This window comes from Augochlora pura, chromosome 10, assembly GCF_028453695.1.
Source record: "Augochlora pura isolate Apur16 chromosome 10, APUR_v2.2.1, whole genome shotgun sequence".
In the NCBI taxonomy this organism is placed as follows: domain Eukaryota; kingdom Metazoa; phylum Arthropoda; class Insecta; order Hymenoptera; family Halictidae; genus Augochlora; species Augochlora pura.
The window spans coordinates 1-20,627 of NC_135781.1; the positions used below are offsets into that span (position 1 = coordinate 1).

General features: G+C 34.2%; 6 protein-coding genes across 18 annotated transcripts; 4 read left to right on the plus strand and 2 right to left on the minus strand.

Annotated features, from left to right (window-relative positions):
• Positions 1-6: 6 nt before the first annotated feature.
• LOC144476166 (DNA fragmentation factor subunit alpha) lies at positions 7-5,672 on the minus strand. Of its 5 annotated transcripts, XR_013494981.1 has the most exons (5): positions 2,537-3,098; positions 2,051-2,232; positions 1,636-1,948; positions 1,024-1,554; positions 7-913 (listed from the first exon to the last, which is right to left on the minus strand). XR_013494981.1 is itself a non-coding variant. In XM_078192808.1 (4 exons), exons 2-4 carry the CDS (start codon positions 2,226-2,228, stop codon positions 1,434-1,436), a joined length of 612 nt encoding a protein of 203 aa, XP_078048934.1. In that variant the 5' UTR covers positions 2,229-2,232; positions 5,547-5,672; the 3' UTR covers positions 7-1,433. The 5 variants fall into 5 exon arrangements, 4 of the variants coding, with proteins under 4 accessions (XP_078048934.1, XP_078048935.1, XP_078048933.1 ...); XM_078192808.1 differs by lacking the exon at positions 2,537-3,098 and adding an exon at positions 5,547-5,672 and having other exon boundaries at positions 7-1,554; XM_078192809.1 differs by lacking the exon at positions 2,537-3,098 and adding an exon at positions 5,547-5,642 and having other exon boundaries at positions 7-1,554; positions 2,051-2,229.
• Positions 3,202-5,526, plus strand: LOC144476163 (D-beta-hydroxybutyrate dehydrogenase, mitochondrial). The gene is made up of 7 exons (XM_078192804.1): positions 3,202-3,391; positions 3,476-3,868; positions 4,072-4,155; positions 4,240-4,414; positions 4,515-4,636; positions 4,714-4,818; positions 4,909-5,526. Exons 2-7 carry the CDS (start codon positions 3,653-3,655, stop codon positions 5,305-5,307), a joined length of 1,101 nt encoding a protein of 366 aa, XP_078048930.1. The 5' UTR covers positions 3,202-3,391; positions 3,476-3,652; the 3' UTR covers positions 5,308-5,526.
• A 192-nt stretch (positions 5,673-5,864) lies between the features above and the next one.
• Positions 5,865-9,576, plus strand: Mocs1 (Molybdenum cofactor synthesis 1). Of its 3 annotated transcripts, XM_078192800.1 has the most exons (9): positions 5,865-6,020; positions 6,090-6,239; positions 6,458-6,575; positions 6,650-6,817; positions 6,900-7,126; positions 7,210-7,434; positions 7,524-7,758; positions 8,584-9,021; positions 9,103-9,576. In XM_078192800.1, the coding sequence occupies exons 2-9, from the start codon at positions 6,150-6,152 to the stop codon at positions 9,183-9,185; spliced, it is 1,584 nt and encodes a 527-aa protein (XP_078048926.1). In that variant the 5' UTR covers positions 5,865-6,020; positions 6,090-6,149; the 3' UTR covers positions 9,186-9,576. The 3 variants fall into 3 exon arrangements, with proteins under 3 accessions (XP_078048926.1, XP_078048927.1, XP_078048925.1); XM_078192801.1 differs by lacking the exon at positions 9,103-9,576 and having other exon boundaries at positions 5,867-6,020; positions 8,129-8,590; XM_078192799.1 differs by having other exon boundaries at positions 5,868-6,020; positions 8,584-9,576.
• Positions 9,577-9,673: 97 nt separating this feature from the next.
• LOC144476160 (putative ATP-dependent RNA helicase DDX55 homolog) lies at positions 9,674-13,336 on the plus strand. Of its 5 annotated transcripts, XM_078192796.1 has the most exons (9): positions 9,700-9,955; positions 10,107-10,281; positions 10,407-10,514; positions 10,612-10,890; positions 10,955-11,313; positions 11,558-11,755; positions 11,842-12,532; positions 12,600-12,765; positions 13,209-13,336. In XM_078192796.1, the coding sequence occupies exons 2-8, from the start codon at positions 10,183-10,185 to the stop codon at positions 12,636-12,638; spliced, it is 1,773 nt and encodes a 590-aa protein (XP_078048922.1). In that variant the 5' UTR covers positions 9,700-9,955; positions 10,107-10,182; the 3' UTR covers positions 12,639-12,765; positions 13,209-13,336. The 5 variants fall into 5 exon arrangements, with proteins under 5 accessions (XP_078048924.1, XP_078048919.1, XP_078048921.1 ...); XM_078192798.1 differs by having other exon boundaries at positions 9,674-10,281; positions 10,618-10,890; XM_078192793.1 differs by lacking the exon at positions 10,107-10,281 and having other exon boundaries at positions 9,674-9,955.
• Positions 13,337-13,852: 516 nt separating this feature from the next.
• Tes (testin LIM domain protein) lies at positions 13,853-17,593 on the plus strand. Of its 2 annotated transcripts, XM_078192789.1 has the most exons (5): positions 13,853-13,993; positions 14,393-14,594; positions 14,669-14,958; positions 15,032-16,450; positions 16,526-17,593. In XM_078192789.1, the coding sequence occupies exons 1-5, from the start codon at positions 13,928-13,930 to the stop codon at positions 16,883-16,885; spliced, it is 2,337 nt and encodes a 778-aa protein (XP_078048915.1). In that variant the 5' UTR covers positions 13,853-13,927; the 3' UTR covers positions 16,886-17,593. The 2 variants fall into 2 exon arrangements, with proteins under 2 accessions (XP_078048915.1, XP_078048916.1); XM_078192790.1 differs by lacking the exon at positions 14,393-14,594 and having other exon boundaries at positions 13,884-13,993.
• A 29-nt stretch (positions 17,594-17,622) lies between these two features.
• LOC144476162 (uncharacterized) lies at positions 17,623-20,566 on the minus strand. 2 transcript variants are annotated; one of them, XM_078192803.1, is made up of 4 exons: positions 20,446-20,566; positions 18,815-19,258; positions 17,852-18,734; positions 17,623-17,762 (listed from the first exon to the last, which is right to left on the minus strand). In XM_078192803.1, the coding sequence occupies exons 2-4, from the start codon at positions 19,241-19,243 to the stop codon at positions 17,656-17,658; spliced, it is 1,419 nt and encodes a 472-aa protein (XP_078048929.1). In that variant the 5' UTR covers positions 19,244-19,258; positions 20,446-20,566; the 3' UTR covers positions 17,623-17,655. The 2 variants fall into 2 exon arrangements, with proteins under 2 accessions (XP_078048929.1, XP_078048928.1); XM_078192802.1 differs by lacking the exon at positions 20,446-20,566 and adding an exon at positions 19,372-19,820.
• Between the last annotated feature and the right edge of the window lie 61 nt (positions 20,567-20,627).

Sequence of the window (20,627 nt, forward strand, 5' to 3'; positions counted from 1 at the left end):
AATATATTAATTGTTTCCTAGCGCGTCTTAAAATTTAATTAAAACATTGCTTCTTCCGATATATCGTAAAGAAAGATTGTAAAACACGACGTACAGAACAAATTTGAAATGTACTTGCGCATTCGCATGCTGGATCGTTGCATTTTAAATATCCGAATGACAATAAATCTGGACATTATTTCATAATATACAGATATTGAGGTATATATATCAAAGAATGTCACGATATTTTAATAAGAATGTTTCTGTAAAGAGTAAACATAAGCGCAACGAGGACTTGCTGCCATTCGACAAATCCATGATACTGTTTTTACAGATTCTAGATGATAGGTTAGTATTTTAGAATACGAAGAAGTTATCTTTTCATCCTTATTATAAGTACAGACACAACGACATAATCTTTATTTTATTATATGACTTACTTTGCATATGTCTAATCTTTTCAGAAACACAAGTTTTGCGCACTTTTGTTTCCTCCATTTCCTGTAATTTCTTTCTTTTTTTTCTTTTTTTTTTTATTAAATGCATAACTTCGTTTGGTATCAAAGGCTGATATTGTTTTTTTTTTCTCTTCTATTACAACACTAAAATTAGTGTATAATGAATTGGTGATTGTAATGGGGATGCACTCTTTCTCTATAAATTCAGTCTTAAACATTTCATCGATCTTCGTTGAACTAAAGCTTGGCGTAATATATCTACGTACAAAAGTTCATAAACCAAACGTGTCGTCCTTTTGCTAGTACTGATATGACAACATCGTGACGGAGTGTTTTCTTTGACATAATATTTCTATATAGTTTTGGTTTACGTGATACATTCAGATTATTTAACTGCTAAATTGCATTGTACGCGACTATGCGTGTGTATTTAAGACCTCATGTTACAGGAAAGCAATTCCTTATGCCACATTCTACAAAAAATAAGTAACACTGACGCATATTTGTGCCACTGATTTGCAGAAAATAAAAAGGAAGATGCTAAAAATAATTTACTATTAATGTAAAGTATAACTATACATACTGTTAGAATATTAACTTATAATATGGACAAGCATCAACTTTCAATGGATTTCCTTTTTTGCTAATAAATTTATGTGTTCACATATTTAGTAGATACTTGCAAATACTTCAGAAATAATTTTCGGCCATCCGCCAGACATAGGAACTTTTTAGTTCCTACATTTCTGTCTATTCTCATTGTATCTTTTCAAATAGAAGACTCAATATTTCCATTGATGCAAACATTCAAATTTCATGAATGGTACATGGTGGTAGAAGGTAGCGCAATAGAATATTGCACTATGAATGTGTTATATGGGCTCAATTCCAGAAAAGGATTAGTGTCTGTTGTAGTTGGCGACCTTTGTAAAATATGCGACGTCGCACTCGGTACATGTTGGCCAATGTGAGGGCGCCCACCCCCCACATGGCCTACGCTCGCTCCATCTCCCCGCCACTCGCATACATCTGAAGAAGAGCCATAGACTCTTGTGCTTGCCGCTTTTCAGCCAAAAATCTTCCCGAAGCTTCTTTCAACTGCTCCAAGAAGATTCTGAAACAATTTGTCAAACGAGTAATGATACCCTCTTGAAATTACATTGATTAAACATCTGTCAAATTTGATTTCATCTACCTGTCTGGTACTATATCGGCTAAACTGTCTGGATCCATATCGCTCAATAATTCTAAATCGCTTCCACCTAGCAACGATATATGCGATGGGTCACCGTGCAACGATGAAACCAATGGTTCTATCGGTGGTCTATGTCTTCTCAACTCGTCTCCTCTTAAACCACTTTCTATGTTGTCAACATCATCCACAACAATATAACGAGAAGCAGCTTTACTACTTCCAGCTGCTATCCATTTTTGATCTCCATGTAGAACCATTAAACTAGTGTTTCTTTCTAATGTTGCAAAATACTCTTCGTCATCTACTTCTGTGCCTACAAAAGAAGAAACGATTAAAAGATATGTTAACAATATCCATGTTTGTACAGTAGCATCAAGGAAAATTTGAATCAAAGTGAACTATCATATTACATTACCATCTTGTTCTAAAACTATTGTGAGTTCTGCATCCAAGGGCAACGACAAACGACTTCTTGCAATACTAGTTAACTCTTTCAGAGAAGACGCAGTGATGCCTTTACGCTTTTCTCTAGCATGATCAACAATTTTGTAAGGATTGCCCAGCCCCTGTGATATTCCTGCTGTTTCCGACATGCTGCTTCAAATTACAAGTTAGAAAAATCTTAAAACAACTCACTGGGATGTCAGTATGTTTTTCTAGGCGAAACAAATGTAGGTCAACTATATATGTATTAAATTTCTGGCATCGAAAGTATACTTTCATTAAAAGAATTGACTGCTACTAAGGCTCGATTATCGTTGCACATTACTTTATCAACGCTGGCGAGTATCATCAAATCAATTTGCAACACTATATTTGCAAATGTCAACTTGTCAATTGGACACAAAGAATCTTCGTAGAATTTTCGTTAGAAAAACGTTACAACGATACTTAAACGCACTAGGTAAAAAGTCGTGTGGTTGTTGGAACGTAGGTAAGAAAGGGCAGTGGTTTGGATTGCATTAGATTGTTGAGTTTTACTGAGATTCTTTACGATGTTTAACAATGTACAGATTACGAATAAAAAATTTGGAAAAGCTTATAAAGATGATTAACGTTCGAGTGACTGAACTGACCGTATGTCAACTCAACACTGGGTCAATGGTGCAACTACCCCTCCTATTTATATTCTCTGTAGGCTATCGCGTACGGTGCTACTGAGAGGAGACAGTCTCACGTACACTCACGTATTCCCTCCCAACATGGCACCTATACGGAAATCAATAACCAACCCCACTCTAAATGTAATATTATTCTTCTTTTATTACTATTAAACTGTTTACTTTACAGAAAAGTTATTTCTTCGATATTAATACGATAATAATCTAATACAATAAATTTCAAATGAATTACATTGCACATAATTTTTCATTATGAATCATCAATTATACATAGATATTTATGTACATACATTTATGAGCATATAGCTCGATATACATATATTCTACATATGTAGTATATTTATAAAATATAGAAAGGATAACCGAATAATAATTTTGAGATAACTTTCTATTGAGAAAGGAACGGGAATCATATTATGTCCACCAAGTATAGATATATACTGAATTCTACTACCCAATGAAAATCAGTCGTGCAATGTAAATACAGTGTAAATGCAATGTAAATTATCTAGTTATATTTATTTATAAATTATTTTTACATTTCACATTAGAACACAACACGTTTTCAGGCATATAAAAAATGTTTGAATATTAACATTTGTTTCCAAACAGCGAAATGTGTTAACAATTAATTGGTAAGGCTAATTTTCTATCATAAATATAGTACTAAGATGAAATTATTATAATTATTGTGATAACACGTGCACTTCTCTTACTAGGATCTCCGAATTTAAGACACAGCACTGTGGTTAAATATAGATCAATGAGACTGGACACTGTTTTAAGTTTAAAGTTAGCTCTGAGTTAGCCCAGTTAGGGCTCTTAGCTGAACCGCAAATCTCATTCGAATGGAGCTGATTGCATGTGTATAAAAATTAAAGAACTTTCGGTTAGAAATGCCTGTACCAAGTGGGAATAAAGAACCGGATGACAGTCAAACGTGGGAATTGGCAGAAAGATGTTTTCTTCCAATCGCGTTTTCTCATGCAGTTGCAGTAATCTTAGCAACTATACTCAATACATTAGGTATATCGCAAACATCCAGTTTTGTACTGTTTCTCTTACTTCTGGTTATATCCATAGGATCTACATTGTTTTATCATAACTTGAAGGTAAGTTGTTCAGACTATGTATGCATGCCTGTATGTATGCGAATGGTCTAAATACAGCTATAAACTAATGCTCACGCAACACTGTTTTCTATCTAACAATTTGCTATGAAAAATCTGTAAAAATATTGTTGTTAGGTTTAATCATAGAAACATAGATTTCTCCTTATTAATGGAGCAACTATCTATTAACACAAAATGTACAGGTAACAGCTGCTGGAAAAGCTGTACTTATTACTGGATGCGATTCGAGAGTTGGATATACCTTGAGTAAACAATTAGACGAATTGGTAAGATTAACTCTCTATATGTTATCGTTAGTAGTAACATTTTATACTCGTACTATACTATGTCCGCATACATATATTTTTAAGGGATTTACAGTGTTTGCCGGATTCGGTAACAAAGCAGAAAATGATGAAACAATGAAAAAATTAAAACAGGAAACATCTGGCAGGCTGCATATATTACAGTTAGATATTACCAGTGAACACGACATCCATTCAACTTTTCTTTACATTAATGAGAATTTACCAGATGGTGCTCCAGGTATGTAAACTTATTTGCTATAATTATTTATAAGTACACTTACTCTATACTTTACATAATTACATTTAAAATCATGTTACATATGTATACGTTGTATTAGGTTTATGGGCATTAGTACATGCAGCAGCTTGGGTGACCTTAGGTGAATGCGAATGGGTACCTCCTGCTGTATTAAAACGCAGTATAGATATCAATTTTATTGGCCTTGCACGATTAACCCAGGTAACTTTGATGCAGATATATGAGTATTCAATTTATACATTAAGGACACAAAGGTACCAGTGATATTTTGTTCATAGGTCTTTCTACCACTTGTCAGAAGGTCTAAAGGTCGTGTTGTATTAGTTAGCAGTCTGTTAGCTCGTATACCCAGCCCTGTCCGTGGCATTTACTGTGCAGTTAAGGTAAATGAGTTTTCTAAAATCGATTAGACTTTCCATGAATCGATAAAATTTTTCAATTAGATAATTTGAAAAATGTAATTTACTTAATAGGCCGCAGTCGATGCTTGGGGAACTTGTCTTAGAATGGAGATGAGAAGGTGGGGTGTGGATGTGGTAATTATTGAAACCGGTGAATACGTATCTGGTAATGCATGGTTAAAAGATAATAGCGCGTTACTCGAACAAGCGAGGGATATGTGGACTCAGTTGGACCCGCAGACTCGTAAAGAATATGGTCAAGAGTTATTTCAGAAAGAAATGTTGGCTCTTGAGAAATATACACAAGGTCCAGAAGCAGATTTAACGCCGGTAACTAGAGCTTTAACAGATGGCATAATAAAAACATTTCCAATGAGAAGGTATACACCAGTTTCCCGTAAAGAAAGGATACAGGCTTTGTGTAGCGATTATCTCCCAAAACCAGTTTACGATATATTATACACAAATTAATGGAGAACAAGTTTGACAATTGAATTATTAGCGTTTATCATTATGTGAAACGACGAATAAAAATATAAGTTATGTAATATCAAGAACGAAATAATTATTCTAGTTAGACTTTTAGATTAATTTTTACAAACTGATAAATTTTCCTTCAAAAGCAATTACTATCTAAATAAAAAGTACACGATATTGAAATTTATACTAAAATATGTCCGAGAAAAATATGTACGGCGAAACATATTTACCCTCTTTATCTCTTTTCCTTGTTTTCCAATTCACCAGTTCAGGCGTGTGCACGTGTATAATGCATACGTGCATGCACAGATATCATGCTTGAGAAATATCATATGCACATACGTAGGTACATACTCTGTACATATATGTAATACAATGTACATACATACGTTGCAGAAGAATTCTCTGTGTTTTCGTGAGAGTAGTGACGTGAAGTGGTGTGAACTGTACAGTGACTTGACGTGACTAACATAGTTTCGAATTATGTACGTAGTGATTGGTTACAGCAAAATAGCGGCAATGTTTTGTACACTTGAATCAATGAATTGTAACTTGTAACAATGACACGAATTAACTGGATGATAGATGTTGTCAAGCTCAAGGACAGAAAAAAGCGATTATATATCTCGATTGTTCCGGGTTTAGATGAGTGGGATAGGTGGATAACTCACAACACAGTTCTAATGAAGCCACAGTGTAGACAAGTATGTACATATTCGGAGATAGTAAAAAAGAAAAAAATTACATAATATAATTTTTTTTTCCCCGTATAGGACATCACGTATAGGTTATACACTGACCTGTTTTAAATAACGTTTCTGAAATTCCTTTAAATGTTTCGTAAAATTAACATTGTCAAAATAAACTTCAGTGGCGCGCATTCATTTACGAATGCATCCGTAGCGTCAAACGCATCGACAAGGGTAAGTGTATCTTATTTTCCATTTATTCAATATCATACTGTATTGGTATATTGTACATGTTCATTATTGAAATTTGTTTATCATTTTTGTTACTTGTTTATAATCTATCATTTTCGAAAACTTAAAAACAATTCTCATTGTTATAGATGTACCATCATAATTTACAGAATAAATACAACTGTGTCTTTTTGGTTGAGCTCTATATATTTCTATTACAGGTACAGCAATTTAGGAAATTGTTGAATAAAAGCGATTATAATGATAGACTTACAGATTCTTTTGGACGACGTCACACTTATTTACGCATTTCTATCACCGAACGTTGTAATCTTCGATGTAAGCTTTCTTACAGCTGTCAAAATTTCAAACTTTGGGTAGAGTAATCATAGAAGGTATTATGTTTTACATAGGTTTGTACTGCATGCCAGCAGAAGGTGTTACATTGACACAGAAGAATGGCATCTTAAGGACAGAGGAAATTATTAAAATAACAAGTTTATTCGTAGAAGAAGGTGTGCACAAAGTACGTCTAACGGGTGGCGAACCAACAGTTAGAAAGGATATCGTCGATATTATCGGTAAACAATGTGATCTTTGTTCTTACTGAATCTTTGAACATTAAATTTTTCAATATATTGGAAACAATTACAATTATTGTAGCCGGGTTGAAAGAATTATCTGGTTTGAAACAAATTGCTATTACTACCAATGGTTTAACATTGACACGTCAATTGCCATCTCTTCAAAGAGCAGGACTAGATGCGATAAATATTTCTCTAGACACATTAAAAGAAGATCGTTTCGAACAATTTACTCGTAGGAAAGGTTGGTCTAGAGTTATAGCTGCGATAGACTTGGCTATTCAATTAGGCTACAATCCTGTTAAGGTGAAAAGAAAAAATAGTACTTTTTGAATAACAACATGTACCTTGGTAAATGATGACAAATGATTTCAATCCATATTCTTTAGGTGAACTGTGTGGTAATGAATGGTTTCAATAGCGATGAATTGATCGATTTCGTTAACTTGACTAAAGATCGTCCGGTCGATGTACGTTTCATCGAATACATGCCTTTTCAAGGGAACAAATGGAACGAAAATAAGATGGTATCTTTTGATTCAATGAAGAAAATAATAAGGAACGTGTATCCTGACTTACAGCGTCTTTCAAGCGAGTACAATGATACGTCCAAAGTACGTAACAGTTTATTGCGATCTCGTTTAAACAATTTTGCAATTTTAATTCGTGTGTAACTGAGAAATATGCTATTTCTTTGGAACAGGCGTACCACGTTCCGGGTTTCACAGGACAGATCGGATTTATTACATCAATGAGCGAGCACTTTTGCAATTCGTGCAATCGATTGAGAATAACGGCGGATGGAAATTTGAAGGTCTGTTTGTTCGAAGGAAAAGGGGAAGTATCTCTACGAGATGCTTTGCGGAGTGGAGCGTCTGACGAGAGTTTGAAGGAGATGATCGGTGTAGCGGTACGACGTAAAAAGAAGCAACACGCTGGTACGTTTAATCACAGATCTCTCGTTATGGTTCGTTAACCCCTTGCCGTACTTTAACGAGTCAGACTCGCGATGGAGATTTCTAGTAATAAGCTATTAGGTATGAATATTCATCCGTTCCTTTAACTGGTAATAAAATGTTATTCTCTCGTTACCAATATTTAAACATTCAACTAGATATAAGCACGCGATAAATATAAAATTTCCCTTTTCATCTAAGAATTTAGTGCGATCGAAGAAATTCTAATCGTGCAACTTCTAAAGAAAATGGCACGGCAAGGGGTTAAAGATTATCTCATCTGTAACATGAAAAAACAATATACAAAGCGATAACGTTTGCATGATCCTATTCGATAACGTATATGTTTCAGGAATGTTCAATCTATCCAAGATGGAAAACAGGCCGATGATACTTATCGGGGGTTAATCAATCTTATTGTTATTTTGGAAATTTTACGCACAGGTTTAAACGGTTTCTTTGGTGTTCTCAGAAGTCTGTGTATAAACGTTATCGCTCTATTCTATTCAATACGTGATCGATGATAATTCGAACAACTCTATCGTTCAACATCTATCTTGCGTTCCAGTAATCGGTAGTAGGTGAAAACTTTTGCAGATTTCTATGTACTGAACACGATTTTTTTAAGATTCTCCCTTATAAACTGAAGAAAACAAAACCATTTTCTTCAGTGAATTTTACATGACTACAAATTCAAAACTGCTGGTTACCGGAACGTACAACAGAAGAAGTTCTAATACGTTGGACAGTGTCTTTATCTTACTGTTGGCGGAGTTCAACTGTAACATCGATTGTTTATACTTGCAGTGAAAATGAAACTCTTAAAGAGAAAAAGTTGTAAGGACACACTGCAAGCCAACACCCCGTCTGGGGATTTACCGCGCACATTTGTCAGCTCGCACAAATTTTCAAATACAAGAAGAATGTATTCTTCGTTGTCGCACGTGGATAAAGATGGCAAAGCGAGAATGGTGGATGTCGGTTCGAAGATTGAGAGCAAACGCGTTGCAGTTGCAAAAGGTGTCGTACAGATCGATACAGTGATAAGAAAATTGATAGTGGAGAATAATTGTAAGAAAGGAGACGTGCTGTCCGTGGCACAATTGGCCGGAATCATGGGAGCGAAACGTACTCCTGATTTGATACCGCTTTGTCATCCGGTTTCGTTATCCTACGCAAACGTGTTTCTTCATTTAAACGAGAAAACGAATCGGATAGAAATCACAGCCGAAGTTCGATGCTCCGGTAAGACTGGCGTAGAGATGGAAGCTTTGACAGCCGTAAGTATCGCGGCGCTAACTGTTTACGATATGTGCAAGTTTGCAGCTGCTCCGACCATGCTCAAGATAACTGATATAGAGCTGATTTCAAAAACTGGTGGTACAAAGGGAGACTTCTTTAGAAACTAATTATCCGTTTGTTTCGTCTTTGATGTCGACAGTCTAGACACTCGAATACTTGATACAGTGCAATTCAACGATGTTCCTCCATTAATATATAATCTATGTACAGAGGTACAAAGTACACAATACGTTAGTATGTACGTACATCCCGTCCACGAAAAGATGATATAGATTTCAACAGTGAGATGCTGGGGGATCTACCAGGATGGGGGACTCTCCTACCGTATTACAAGTTTCTCTGTTCTATCTTTCCGTGGACGGATAATACGTACGTACATGGATTTTATATTTTTATGGCAGAGACTAAAGTTCTCTTTTTTGTTTTTTAAGCGCTCATGTTAGTACATGCACAGACATTTTGTAATCACGTCCAATAAATGGATTTCTTAAACTTTTATTCAAGCCCTACATTTATTTACTTGATTGAAGAACAGGCGGAGGAAAGGAAGGGAAGCAGCGTTTCGACGCGAACGCGACCCAGAGACTGTGCGTAGCCTCCTCGTTCCGTCGCGCCCCGGAGCAAAGCAGATGCATCTTGCTGACTCGATCGTGTAGCAACATGTTGAAAATTTGCGCGCCCGCCTCTCATTGGCTACTGTTTTTCCTTTTTCTTGGAGTTACAATAATTTCGATACACCCTGTATATGGTGTGCCAGAAACAACTCTCCCGTGTAATGAGGCCCCTACACTATCTTGCGGGCCGTGCCGGCTCGGCAATACGGAGATATTGTTATAACGGTTGGATGGTTGCATATGTACTAGTCAGCAAAGTTCAGGTAATAGCAAGAGAGCTATCCCTCTGCTGGCGAGCATTTGAAATAGCCGTTACATTGTATTTATGTTTTACATACGTACTTGCATGTTATATGAATATTCGTACATTTTGTCGAACATAACCTAAAAACGAAAATAATCAAAAAAGTGTAGCCTATCGTTACGTTAAGCTACAATAACAGTATATGATTTTTTTATACGTTTATTCGAATGACAAACGAAATTTACGATGAAAACACAAAATTGGAAAGAATTAGAAATACCTTTAAGCGATCCCATATTGAAAACCATTGAAGAACTAAAATACTCGTTTATGACACCGGTGCAGGTAAAATTTATACAATAAAATCCGTGACTTTAAGTAGTTTTACGAACCAAGATTCTAATATTGATATCAAAATAACGCAATAAAATATCAAATAGTACTTATACTTTTGGTTGACTTACCCACAGGCTGCTTCCATACCACTATTACTGAAGGGTAAAGATGTTGCAGCGGAAGCTGTAACAGGTAGTGGAAAAACGGTTGCTTTTATAGTACCTTTATTAGAAATTTTGCAGGTATCTACACACTATTTTCCCATGTAATAATTATTTTATGGACATCTTTTATTCAATATAAAGGGAGGATTGTAATTAAGTAATTATTTTCCATGAGAAACAGAAACGAAAAGAAGCGTGGAAACCTACAGAAGTTGGAGCAATAATAATTAGTCCAACAAGAGAACTAGCAATACAAATATATGATGTACTACAAAAATTTTTAACTAATCTCCCACAATTAAAACAAATATTACTTGTTGGTGGTATAACGATTGCAGAAGATGTGGCAAGACTTAAAACTGGGGCTAATATTATTGTAGCAACACCCGGTAGATTAGAAGATATAATATCAAATTGTAGAGGCATAAATTTGGCTGCACGTTTAAAGTCATTGGTAAGTAACATAAAAATCAGAAAGCTGCAGTTTTTTCATGGAAATCTAATTATTTTATTTGCAGGAAATATTAATCTTAGATGAAGCAGATAGGTTATTGAATTTGGGCTTTTCCACAACACTAGATACAATACTAAGCTATTTGCCACGTTTCAGAAGAACAGGTTTATTCTCTGCAACACAAACAAAAGAACTACAGCAGCTAATTAGAGCAGGATTGAGAAACCCAGCTTTAGTATCTGTTAAAGAAAAAGCAAATATTTCAACGCCTTCGAATTTAGTAAATAATTACACAATTGTAAATGTAGAGCACAAATTTTCTACAATGATAGACTTTATACAACAAAAGGGAACTAATTTAAAGTACATGATCTTTTTATCTACATGTGCTTGCGTAGACTATTTTAGTCACGCTATTCAAGAGTAAGTTATGTTGTAGTCTATGTTACTTACTCATTTGTTCTGGATGACTGAGAAAAGCATTATAGGCCTCCCCAATAACTGTTTGCAAATGTAATGATAACTAAAAATTTGTATATATCTCATATTCTTTTAAACAAGTAATGCATGTCTCGGGCATTGTCTTGCTATTAAAAACAAACGAGTCGTTTGATGCGCGCATATATATATAAACAGGAATATATTTAACAATATACTGAATTTTTAGAATGTTGCCGTCGGTTCAAGTGCTTGCGATACATGGTAAAATGAAAAATAAGAGGTACAAAATATTTAACGAGTTTCGTCGTATCGAAAGTGGTGTTTTAATTTGCACGGATGTAATGGCTCGCGGTGTAGATATTTCAGAAATCAATTGGGTATTGCAGTACGATCCTCCCTGCTCGGCTAGTAGTTTCGTGCACAGGTAGCAATAATTAAAATATAATACCTGTTACAACGAATAATTTAGTTATTTAAATTGGTTAGATTAAGATTCATTTTGCCTTCCAGATGTGGCAGAACCGCCAGGATTGGAAATGAAGGAAACGCGCTGATATTCCTTCTGGAAACAGAAGATGCATATGTAGATTTCATTAAACGAAATCAAAAGGTGGATTTAAAGAAAATACATGTAGAACCATCTATGCTTTTACATGAAAAATGTTTAAAATGCATGAGAGATTTGCAGAAGAGAGATAGATTAGTTTTCGACAAAGCTAACAGAGCATTTGTATCGTATATACAAGCATACAATAAACATGAATGTAATCTAATATTGAGATTAAAAGATATCGACCTAGGCAAACTTGCAATGAGCTTTGGCTTGTTACGTATGCCTCGAATGCCCGAACTTAAAGGAAGAGATACAACATCGTTTAAACAAGAAAACATTGACATTAATTCGATTCCTTATTTAAATAAACAAAAAGAACATAATCGTTTAGAAAAGCTGAAGATCTTTCAAACTAGTGGACAATGGCCCACGGTGTGTAAACGTAAATGCAAACAAACTGAACCTTGGTCCGAAACTAAGAAAAGGAAACTAGAAAAGCAGGAGAATCGTAAAAAACGAAAAGGAAAAAAAATAAAACAGGAAATATCTACGAATTTAATAAAAAAGCAAAAAAGGAAAGTAAGTCAACAGGATATAGAGGAGCTTGCAAAAGATATAGCACTGATAAGAAAACTAAAAAAAAAAAAGGTATTCGTAATACATAGAATTTTTTCATTACTCTGACAAATATTTAAATTCATCGAAATATTTTTAGATTTCACAAGAAGAGTTTGACACAGCTTTTGGAATTTAATTGAACGGTTCAATTAAAGTGAAAGAGGCGTGAGACGAAAGCATGTTTAATTACTATCAATTTCTTTAGATAGATATTCGAAAAGTTATGATATAGTGAAATCAAGAAGATGAACAGTTGTACAAGGGTACGCAGTATAAATTCCATTTATCCAATATGAATCATTGTTTTGCACGTACAAAGATAAGTGTATAGGTGATAGAATATACGTTTAAAGGGTGCCTCAGCTAAATGGAATAACTTAAATAATTACTTCGGGCAAAATTACATTATTTGCAAAAATAATAGCTGGAAATAAATTATTTTTAATTCCAGATTACCTTTAGATCAGTTTTTAAATAAAAAAATCCTATTTAACTGAAATACCCTGTATTTTGCAAAACTCCAGTTTTTATAAAAGTAACTCAATAGTACCGAATCCTATCACTATATCGATAAAAAATCTATAGCATTTCTTAATGCTTCGTTGAAATTTAATTTGGTATTGTAAGTACATGTACCAATAGTACTACTAATAATTTCATCAAATTAAAGGATTTATCAGTCTAAATCGAACAAATATTTGTTTAGTTAACAGCAGGAAATAAATCGTCGTCACCATGATGGTAAAGTAATGGGTCTTACTCTTGCATACCTCCAAGCCGCAGCTTGATCTGTTACCGAGGTTCGATATAGAAATTTCCATCGTTCTGATTGGCTGACGACTCATTGCTGAGACGGGATCCTTTGCGTATTGGAAGTGCAGTAAAATGGTGGGGATATGTGCACCAACTTAAGAGTAAGAAAGGTGTGTAGGAGTAGGTCCCATCACTGTGCATTTGTATTTATACCATCAGGCCCTCCCCCCTGCCACAATTGCTTGTACCACACCAATGTCTACGACACTATTCATACGTATTACTGTTGTATTGTAAACACAAATAAGAACAAGTGGTACAGGGGGTGCCGTGGTCTCGTAAAATAATAAATTTGAATGTACATTCATATTATCTAAACGACACAAGTCAGTTTAGTATTTAATACGTGGCACCAAATTTTGGTTATTTATAGATATTATACTAAATATGTTTACGCGTGCAAGATATTCGAAGGGTACAAAAGTAAATGTTTCGAGGAAATGCATGATAACAGAAAGCATGTATGAAACATCAGCGGTGAGTCATGCGTTTATGGAAAAGTGAAGAAACCGAATAAGTGTGTGTCTCATCTCAAAGAATCTTTCCGATTAAATTCGTTTGCGTCTAGTTAAATAAGTCTAAGTTTAATACTTAGCAACGAATCAACTAAGTATGACCGACATAGAGACAAGTGATCATCCGAAATGGTTGCTAGAATTAGAAAATCGAAAAAGGAAGGTGAGCCTAAAATATAAAAACTTTATCTTATCTGTTAATTATTCATACTTTATTCTATAAGAGAACTTAAATGTACTTTGAAGTAAAAGTTTTGTAGTTAATAAGCAATGAAAATTAATATTTTTAATCAGCGATCGGTAATCAACGATTAATATTTGCAATAGTTAATTTATGGTTAATCTTTATCAAGTGATTTAATGAGTCGTGATTTTCGATGATCAAGATTTTTTAATCATGAACATCAATTGATTAATTTATTTATTGATTTTAATTATTTAATACCAGATTCCTTTCATGAAATAATCGATTGTTATGATGTCTAAGATTTCCTAAATTTGCTATTAGTTACATAAATGTTCCTCTTTGCTACAATTTTGAATGTATGTATTTTTTATTTAGCCTCGATTGGCACATGAAGCTGGAGCAGGAGCTTCTTGCGTCATTTGCAAAGATACATGTCCAGGTTTGGATTTACATTTTTGGAGAAAAACTTGTAAAAACTGTAAATGCAGCAAAGACGACCATGATGTGATTGACGAAGATTTTCCACAATTCGATTTGTTGTTTGGATCGTCCAAGAAATATAAGAAAAAGTCAACGCGTAAATACTTTTGTCAATAATATGGTATAAAGTAAATAATTTTGTCAAATACAGTGCGGTATACTCTCTTTTAGTATTACACATACATAATCAAAAGGAACAGGCGCAAGAGGCATTTGAATGGATTCCACCAGATACAACGAAAGAAATTGCTGCAGAATATATGAAAGCTTTACCTGTAGAAAAACTACCGATCAAAGGGTCAGCAGGTGCAGCCTTGAGAAGACAGTTACTGCAAAAGCAGTTACCGCTTCATGATATAGATTATGAAGTTTGTGATAAATTAAGCGATCAAGAAAAGAAACATTTTGAAAAGTATTTGGAAAATATAAAGAAATATGTAGGTCAAGGGACAGTGACAAAGGTAAATTAATTTATTAAAAGTACGATTGTATCGTTGATAAATAGTTGTATCAATTAATTTTTTTACTCGACAGATGCTAAGTGCTCGACCATTTGATTTGTTGTTAATGACACCTGCTAATGCCACCGATATGCAACTCTACGATCCACAGAATAAGCACAACGTACAAACTACCATGGTACAATTACGTACACCAAGTAGCTTCATGTCCAAAACGCCATATAGAAAAGATTTACATGCAAAATTAAACAACCATGAATCACTGTTGCCTGTTTCAGCAACATTAAATAATTCTAGCATGACACCAATTCGTGAGAAATGTGATAAAATTAGTAATAATTGTGAAATAGTGAAGTCGGAACTAGTTAAAAGCGGAGTATACAATAAGGGTGTTTCTATAATTGATTCTCAAAAGGTCAATACTAATTGTAACAATATTACGTGCGAAGAAGTTTCTATAGCCAGTCATTTAAATTCCAATGTAACATTGCCTTCTGAAAACTCATTAGAATATTTCGAAGAATCAAGTAAATTTAAGAATCTATCTATTTCTCCCTCGCATTTGAAATCACTGGATGATGATACCCATATAGCAGAATCTATATTAGCAGATGCATTACTTCCACCTAGTATGGTACATGCTAATGACATAATTGGTAGTACATTAGATCAAAAGGATTTGATGTTCATACGAGAGAAGCTTACAAACAAGTATGGTAATCAAGGAAGTCATCAATCGCAGGTACCATGTAATGTACCCAGTTTTGCAAAAGATTTTGCTAACGGTAGTTCATTGAAAAGTAACGTTACGTCTCAAAGTATAAATACTGATAACGAGAATGATGTAAAAGCTGTTATTTCTATAACAAAATATCCATCCAATGTATCGATACTATCACAAAACAAACTTATTGATCAAAGGCACAAATCAACGGGAAAAAACACTATTGAATCGAAGGTAATAGAAGCAAAGAATGAAGTATTAAGAACTGTGTCACAAAGTCTTCAGTCAACTCCGCTCGATACAATGGCATCACGCTTTAATTTAATGGAAAATACATCTTTACCAGATCCACTGTCTCAAACGTGTGCAAGCAGCCATCAAACAAAATTAAACAACTTTACAGTACCATCTACTATTATAAATTCTGAGAAATTACATAATCACGTATTTCCTTGTCAAAGTACTGTTCATGGTGTTAATACAAACACAAACCAAACAGGACACCTTACAGGTACAGTGGAAAATCTAACAAAGAATTCTGTTAAGCAACAGAAATGTCATGGATGCGAAGAAATAATAAGCGTTGGGGATGTGGCTGTAATTGCGGAAAAAGCTAAAAACGCTATGTGGCATCCTGGATGTTTCGTTTGCAATACGTGTAACGAACTATTAGTAGATCTAGTATACTTCTACTATAAAAATAAATTATATTGTGGAAGAGATTTGGCATCGCTTATGGGGATCCCTAGATGCTTCGCTTGTGATGAGGTAGTAATTGCATTTTCTATTAACATTTCCAATCATTTTCATATTTTACATATAATTCTCATTTCAATTTTTTAGCTTATTTTCTTACGAGAGTATACCGTTGCTGAAGGACACAATTACCACGTGAAACATTTTTGTTGTTGGGATTGTGATATTCCTTTAGCTGGGAAACAATATACCACAGAAAATGATCGTCCATTGTGTCTCCCATGCTATCAAAAGACATATGCCAAAACATGTAGTACGTGCTACAATGTAATTGCTGCGGATCAGCAAGGTGTTGCATTGAAAGATTTAAATTTTCATGCAACAGGAGAATGCTTTTGCTGTTATATTTGTAAAAAGAATTTATTACAAGCTCGAACAGCAATTAAAGATAAGAAATTATTCTGCAGCAAAGAATGTATTGCAATGTTCCGGCAGCCAACGATATAACCATTACTTTATCTTCTATATTCTTTACTAACTGCAAGAAAAGACTATATGAATAAACATTTTTATACAATTTTTAGAATATATTTTTCAACATATGCAGAATGTCGTTATCGATTGTGACATTCATAAACTATATTTAAATTGTATTTAGTAAAAACGTTTATTTTAATTATACATAATTTGTATATTCACAGTTTTTGACATTATTAAAATATATTATTACTAAAATCTATGATACTTCTATAAAAAATGGCCTACAATTACATGTGCTATGAATCATGTATATTGTATAAATTATAATATAACAAGATACATGGAACGCTCGGAACAAGAAAGGTCTACATTCTGTTGTATTGCTTCTGCAATATTTCATACGAAGATCTATAACAACTTATAATTTAAAATAAAAATAGAATAATTGTTTGCTGCATACATATTCAATTATTCAAACACCGATGACTTCTTGAATGCGAATAATTCCATCGTATAGTGATTCTTTCTTAAGCGAACAAAATTAATGTCCTGTTAAAAATGAAAACTAACTTTTCTGCTATATAATACCTCTGTGGTGAAGTTTGTTTTAGTACCTACGACTGTTCTAGAATATAATTATATCTATATGTTCAGTTTTATATTGTAATTCGTTTTTTAGCCATATCGTAACCAAATGTAAAGAAATATATTTACCGTGTTCAGATAAGTGAATAATCAATGCGCATACATTTTATATAAACATTTCCCGAGTATTTATTCGAAAGTTTTCTTAGACTTTATTCTGAGTCGCTATCAACAACTCTTAAAACTCTCTTCAAAGTACTACGTACTTCACGATGTTCCGTGGGAGTTTCTCTCTTCCGTTGAGCACGTGTGATACGTCCTAAAAAATTAATACACCGTAATTAAGGGATCATTATTGACATGTATATACTTAGATGTTCATTAACGAATCTGAATAAATTTCTCAACCTTCCGATATAATGTTACTTGTATTCAATTCGGCGATATCTTTGAGTTTCTCATTCAATTCTTTAACCTTCTTGCACTTTTCTAACGTTGGCTTTCCTGTGACTCCATTTTTTTCTAGTAATTCTTGGAGACACCTTACTTTTGCAGCACCTGACTTACATCCAGCCCACACAGTGTTGTAAGATTTAACACGTATTCCCGCAGTTCTGATGTACTTTTTCAACATTTCTATTTTTCTGTCGCTTGATTTCAGCTTTTTCATACTTGAAACTTGCTCTGTTTTCAGATCATCTATTGTATCAGAATTCTCCTCTTCCTCCTCCTCTACATTTTCATCTACTTGTTGATCCATTTTTTTCACTTTATCATTACTCACTTTTGTTTCAGACGATGATTTTCTTTTGTTTGCAAGTGTTTTCTTAAGTTTTCTTTTAGTTCGAGGACTGTAGTCTTCATCGGAAACGTCATCGTTTTCTTCGGAATTACCATCTGTTGATTTACTAAAAGAAGTTCGAGCCTTTCTTTTCCCTTTCTTTATATTTTGTTTGGGTTTCACTTCAGAAGCATCTTGCAAATCTGATTTTTCTGCTTCGGAAGAACTAATGTCGAGTTCCGAATCATTAGGCTTGGCCTTAACAATTATTGTCTTTGCTTTAGGTTTTTTTTCCTTTTCATTTTCTGATTCAGAAGAACTCGAAGATTCTCTATCGCTTGCACATTCCACTGAAAGTTCTAATCCTTCTACCACTTCTGCATTGTCTACTTGTGGTTTATCACGTTTTCTTTTTGTCTTAAGGTTGAGTCTTTCTTCCTTGGTTTCTTCATTGTTTGTGTTTACTTCCTTTATATCGACATCTATCTCAGATTCTACAGGAACACTATCCTTTTGTATGAAAGAAAGAAAAAGTATTATAAAATACAATATATCCAATTAAGATATCTATTAAATGCCTAATTTCTTACCTTATATTCGCTATCGGTTGAATATTTAGCTTCGAGTTTTCTTACGTTGTCGATGCTATAAATTTCTTTCTTTTCATTTTCGGATTTTGTATCGAGTACTTTTGAATCTCCATTTATGTCTTTTCCTATTGTATCTGCACATTTCACATCTTCATTGCTAAAAGCATTTGTGTCTTTTATACTTCCAGTGGAGACACTTGCATCTTTTGCATCTTCCTTGTTATCTGTAATGTCACCATTCATTTCTGTTTTATATTCAGACTTGTTTTCTTCGAGTGTGATCTTATCATGGGAAGTACATAACTTTTTGAGAGAGGAATGTGCTTTATCATCCTCTCCACTTTCTTCGCGTGATCTCTTCTTCGTATGCTCGTTCATATCCAGAGAATCATTGAGACTGTCTTTGTCGCTATGGTCAGATTCAATCATTTTTTACGAATTTACCTAAAACAGCAGTACGTCATGAATTACATATAGATTTTGCTCATCAAATACGTTGAAATGACGACAAATTTATGAAATGTAATATCTTTACTATGTATAATATAATTTAATACCAGGTTGTTGAAATGATTATGCTGTATTTGTACACAATGTTAAATTGTTTTCATTCCATATTCACAACCTAAAATGATTTTAAACTTCTAACAGTACGAATTACCAATAAAACAGATTGTTATGAAAATTAAGACCCGCTTTAGTTAGGTATAATCTCCTATTTGGAATGTTTATCAACAATAAAGTAACATGTTATCACTGAATTATAAATGTAGTAAATATATATCATGAATTCGGTAATTCTAGAATATTTCGTAATTTAATTGTTTCTCACTTAATGAAACAAACTATCAGAACAGTGAAACACAAGAACTAACTTAAACGCCAAACGACATTCAATTAAGAATATTACGAAAGATGGTCGTAACGTTTGCGCGGCAAAATCGTCGAGGCGGTAAACGGTAACTGCGTAGTCGCGATTGGTTGCCCGAACCCGAACCAGAGCCATTATACATGCACACAGGATATGTATACATATAACTATGGCATATACACTTTTGTGTATGTATGTACACAGTTCCAATTCCAGCACGTTTTATTTCCTCTCTAAGCAAGCGCTTCTATCCCCACCATTCTACTGCGCAACAAATCCTCAGTAAGTTCTGTCTTAACATTGTATTTTCGGTCAATCAGGGCAAAACATTTTCTACTTCTATTATCACCAGCGGAACGAACTGCGGCCAGAGAAGTTTGCAGGAATTGAGACTTGAGAACTTGAGGTTCAAGTTCCATTATTCATTTGCAACGTTGATTCTGATCCTATTCAACTTGTCGAAACATTCCCCACAAACATATATATATTTTTGAATTTTGAGAATCCAACGAGACAAGTACAAGTAGAATATCGTTGTTCCAGATGGAGCACCGGATAAACGGATGCGCAAAAAGAACGAGACTGCAAGCATGATAATGCGAAAACAAGCTATATTGATCATCCGTGTAACTGATTTCGCTCGTAGTGTGCTGATGTCATGCTCTCTTGTTCACTCGTCATTTCCTCCCTTTATCTAAAACTGTGAGGACAGTACTTGGCTGTGAATCCTTAACCAATCAAAGAAAGAACGTTTCTGTACCGTACTCCATACTTCGAAACCATTTGTGCCCGGTATGATTCAATATGATGAAGCTGTATTCTACTGCTTAGTACACAGTATGTTTAACTACTCGTAGTGTACTCGAGACACATACTCTTGGTATATAGTGCACAGTATAGTTCGATACCAGTATTGTTCAGTACTAAACCGAGTCTCAATAC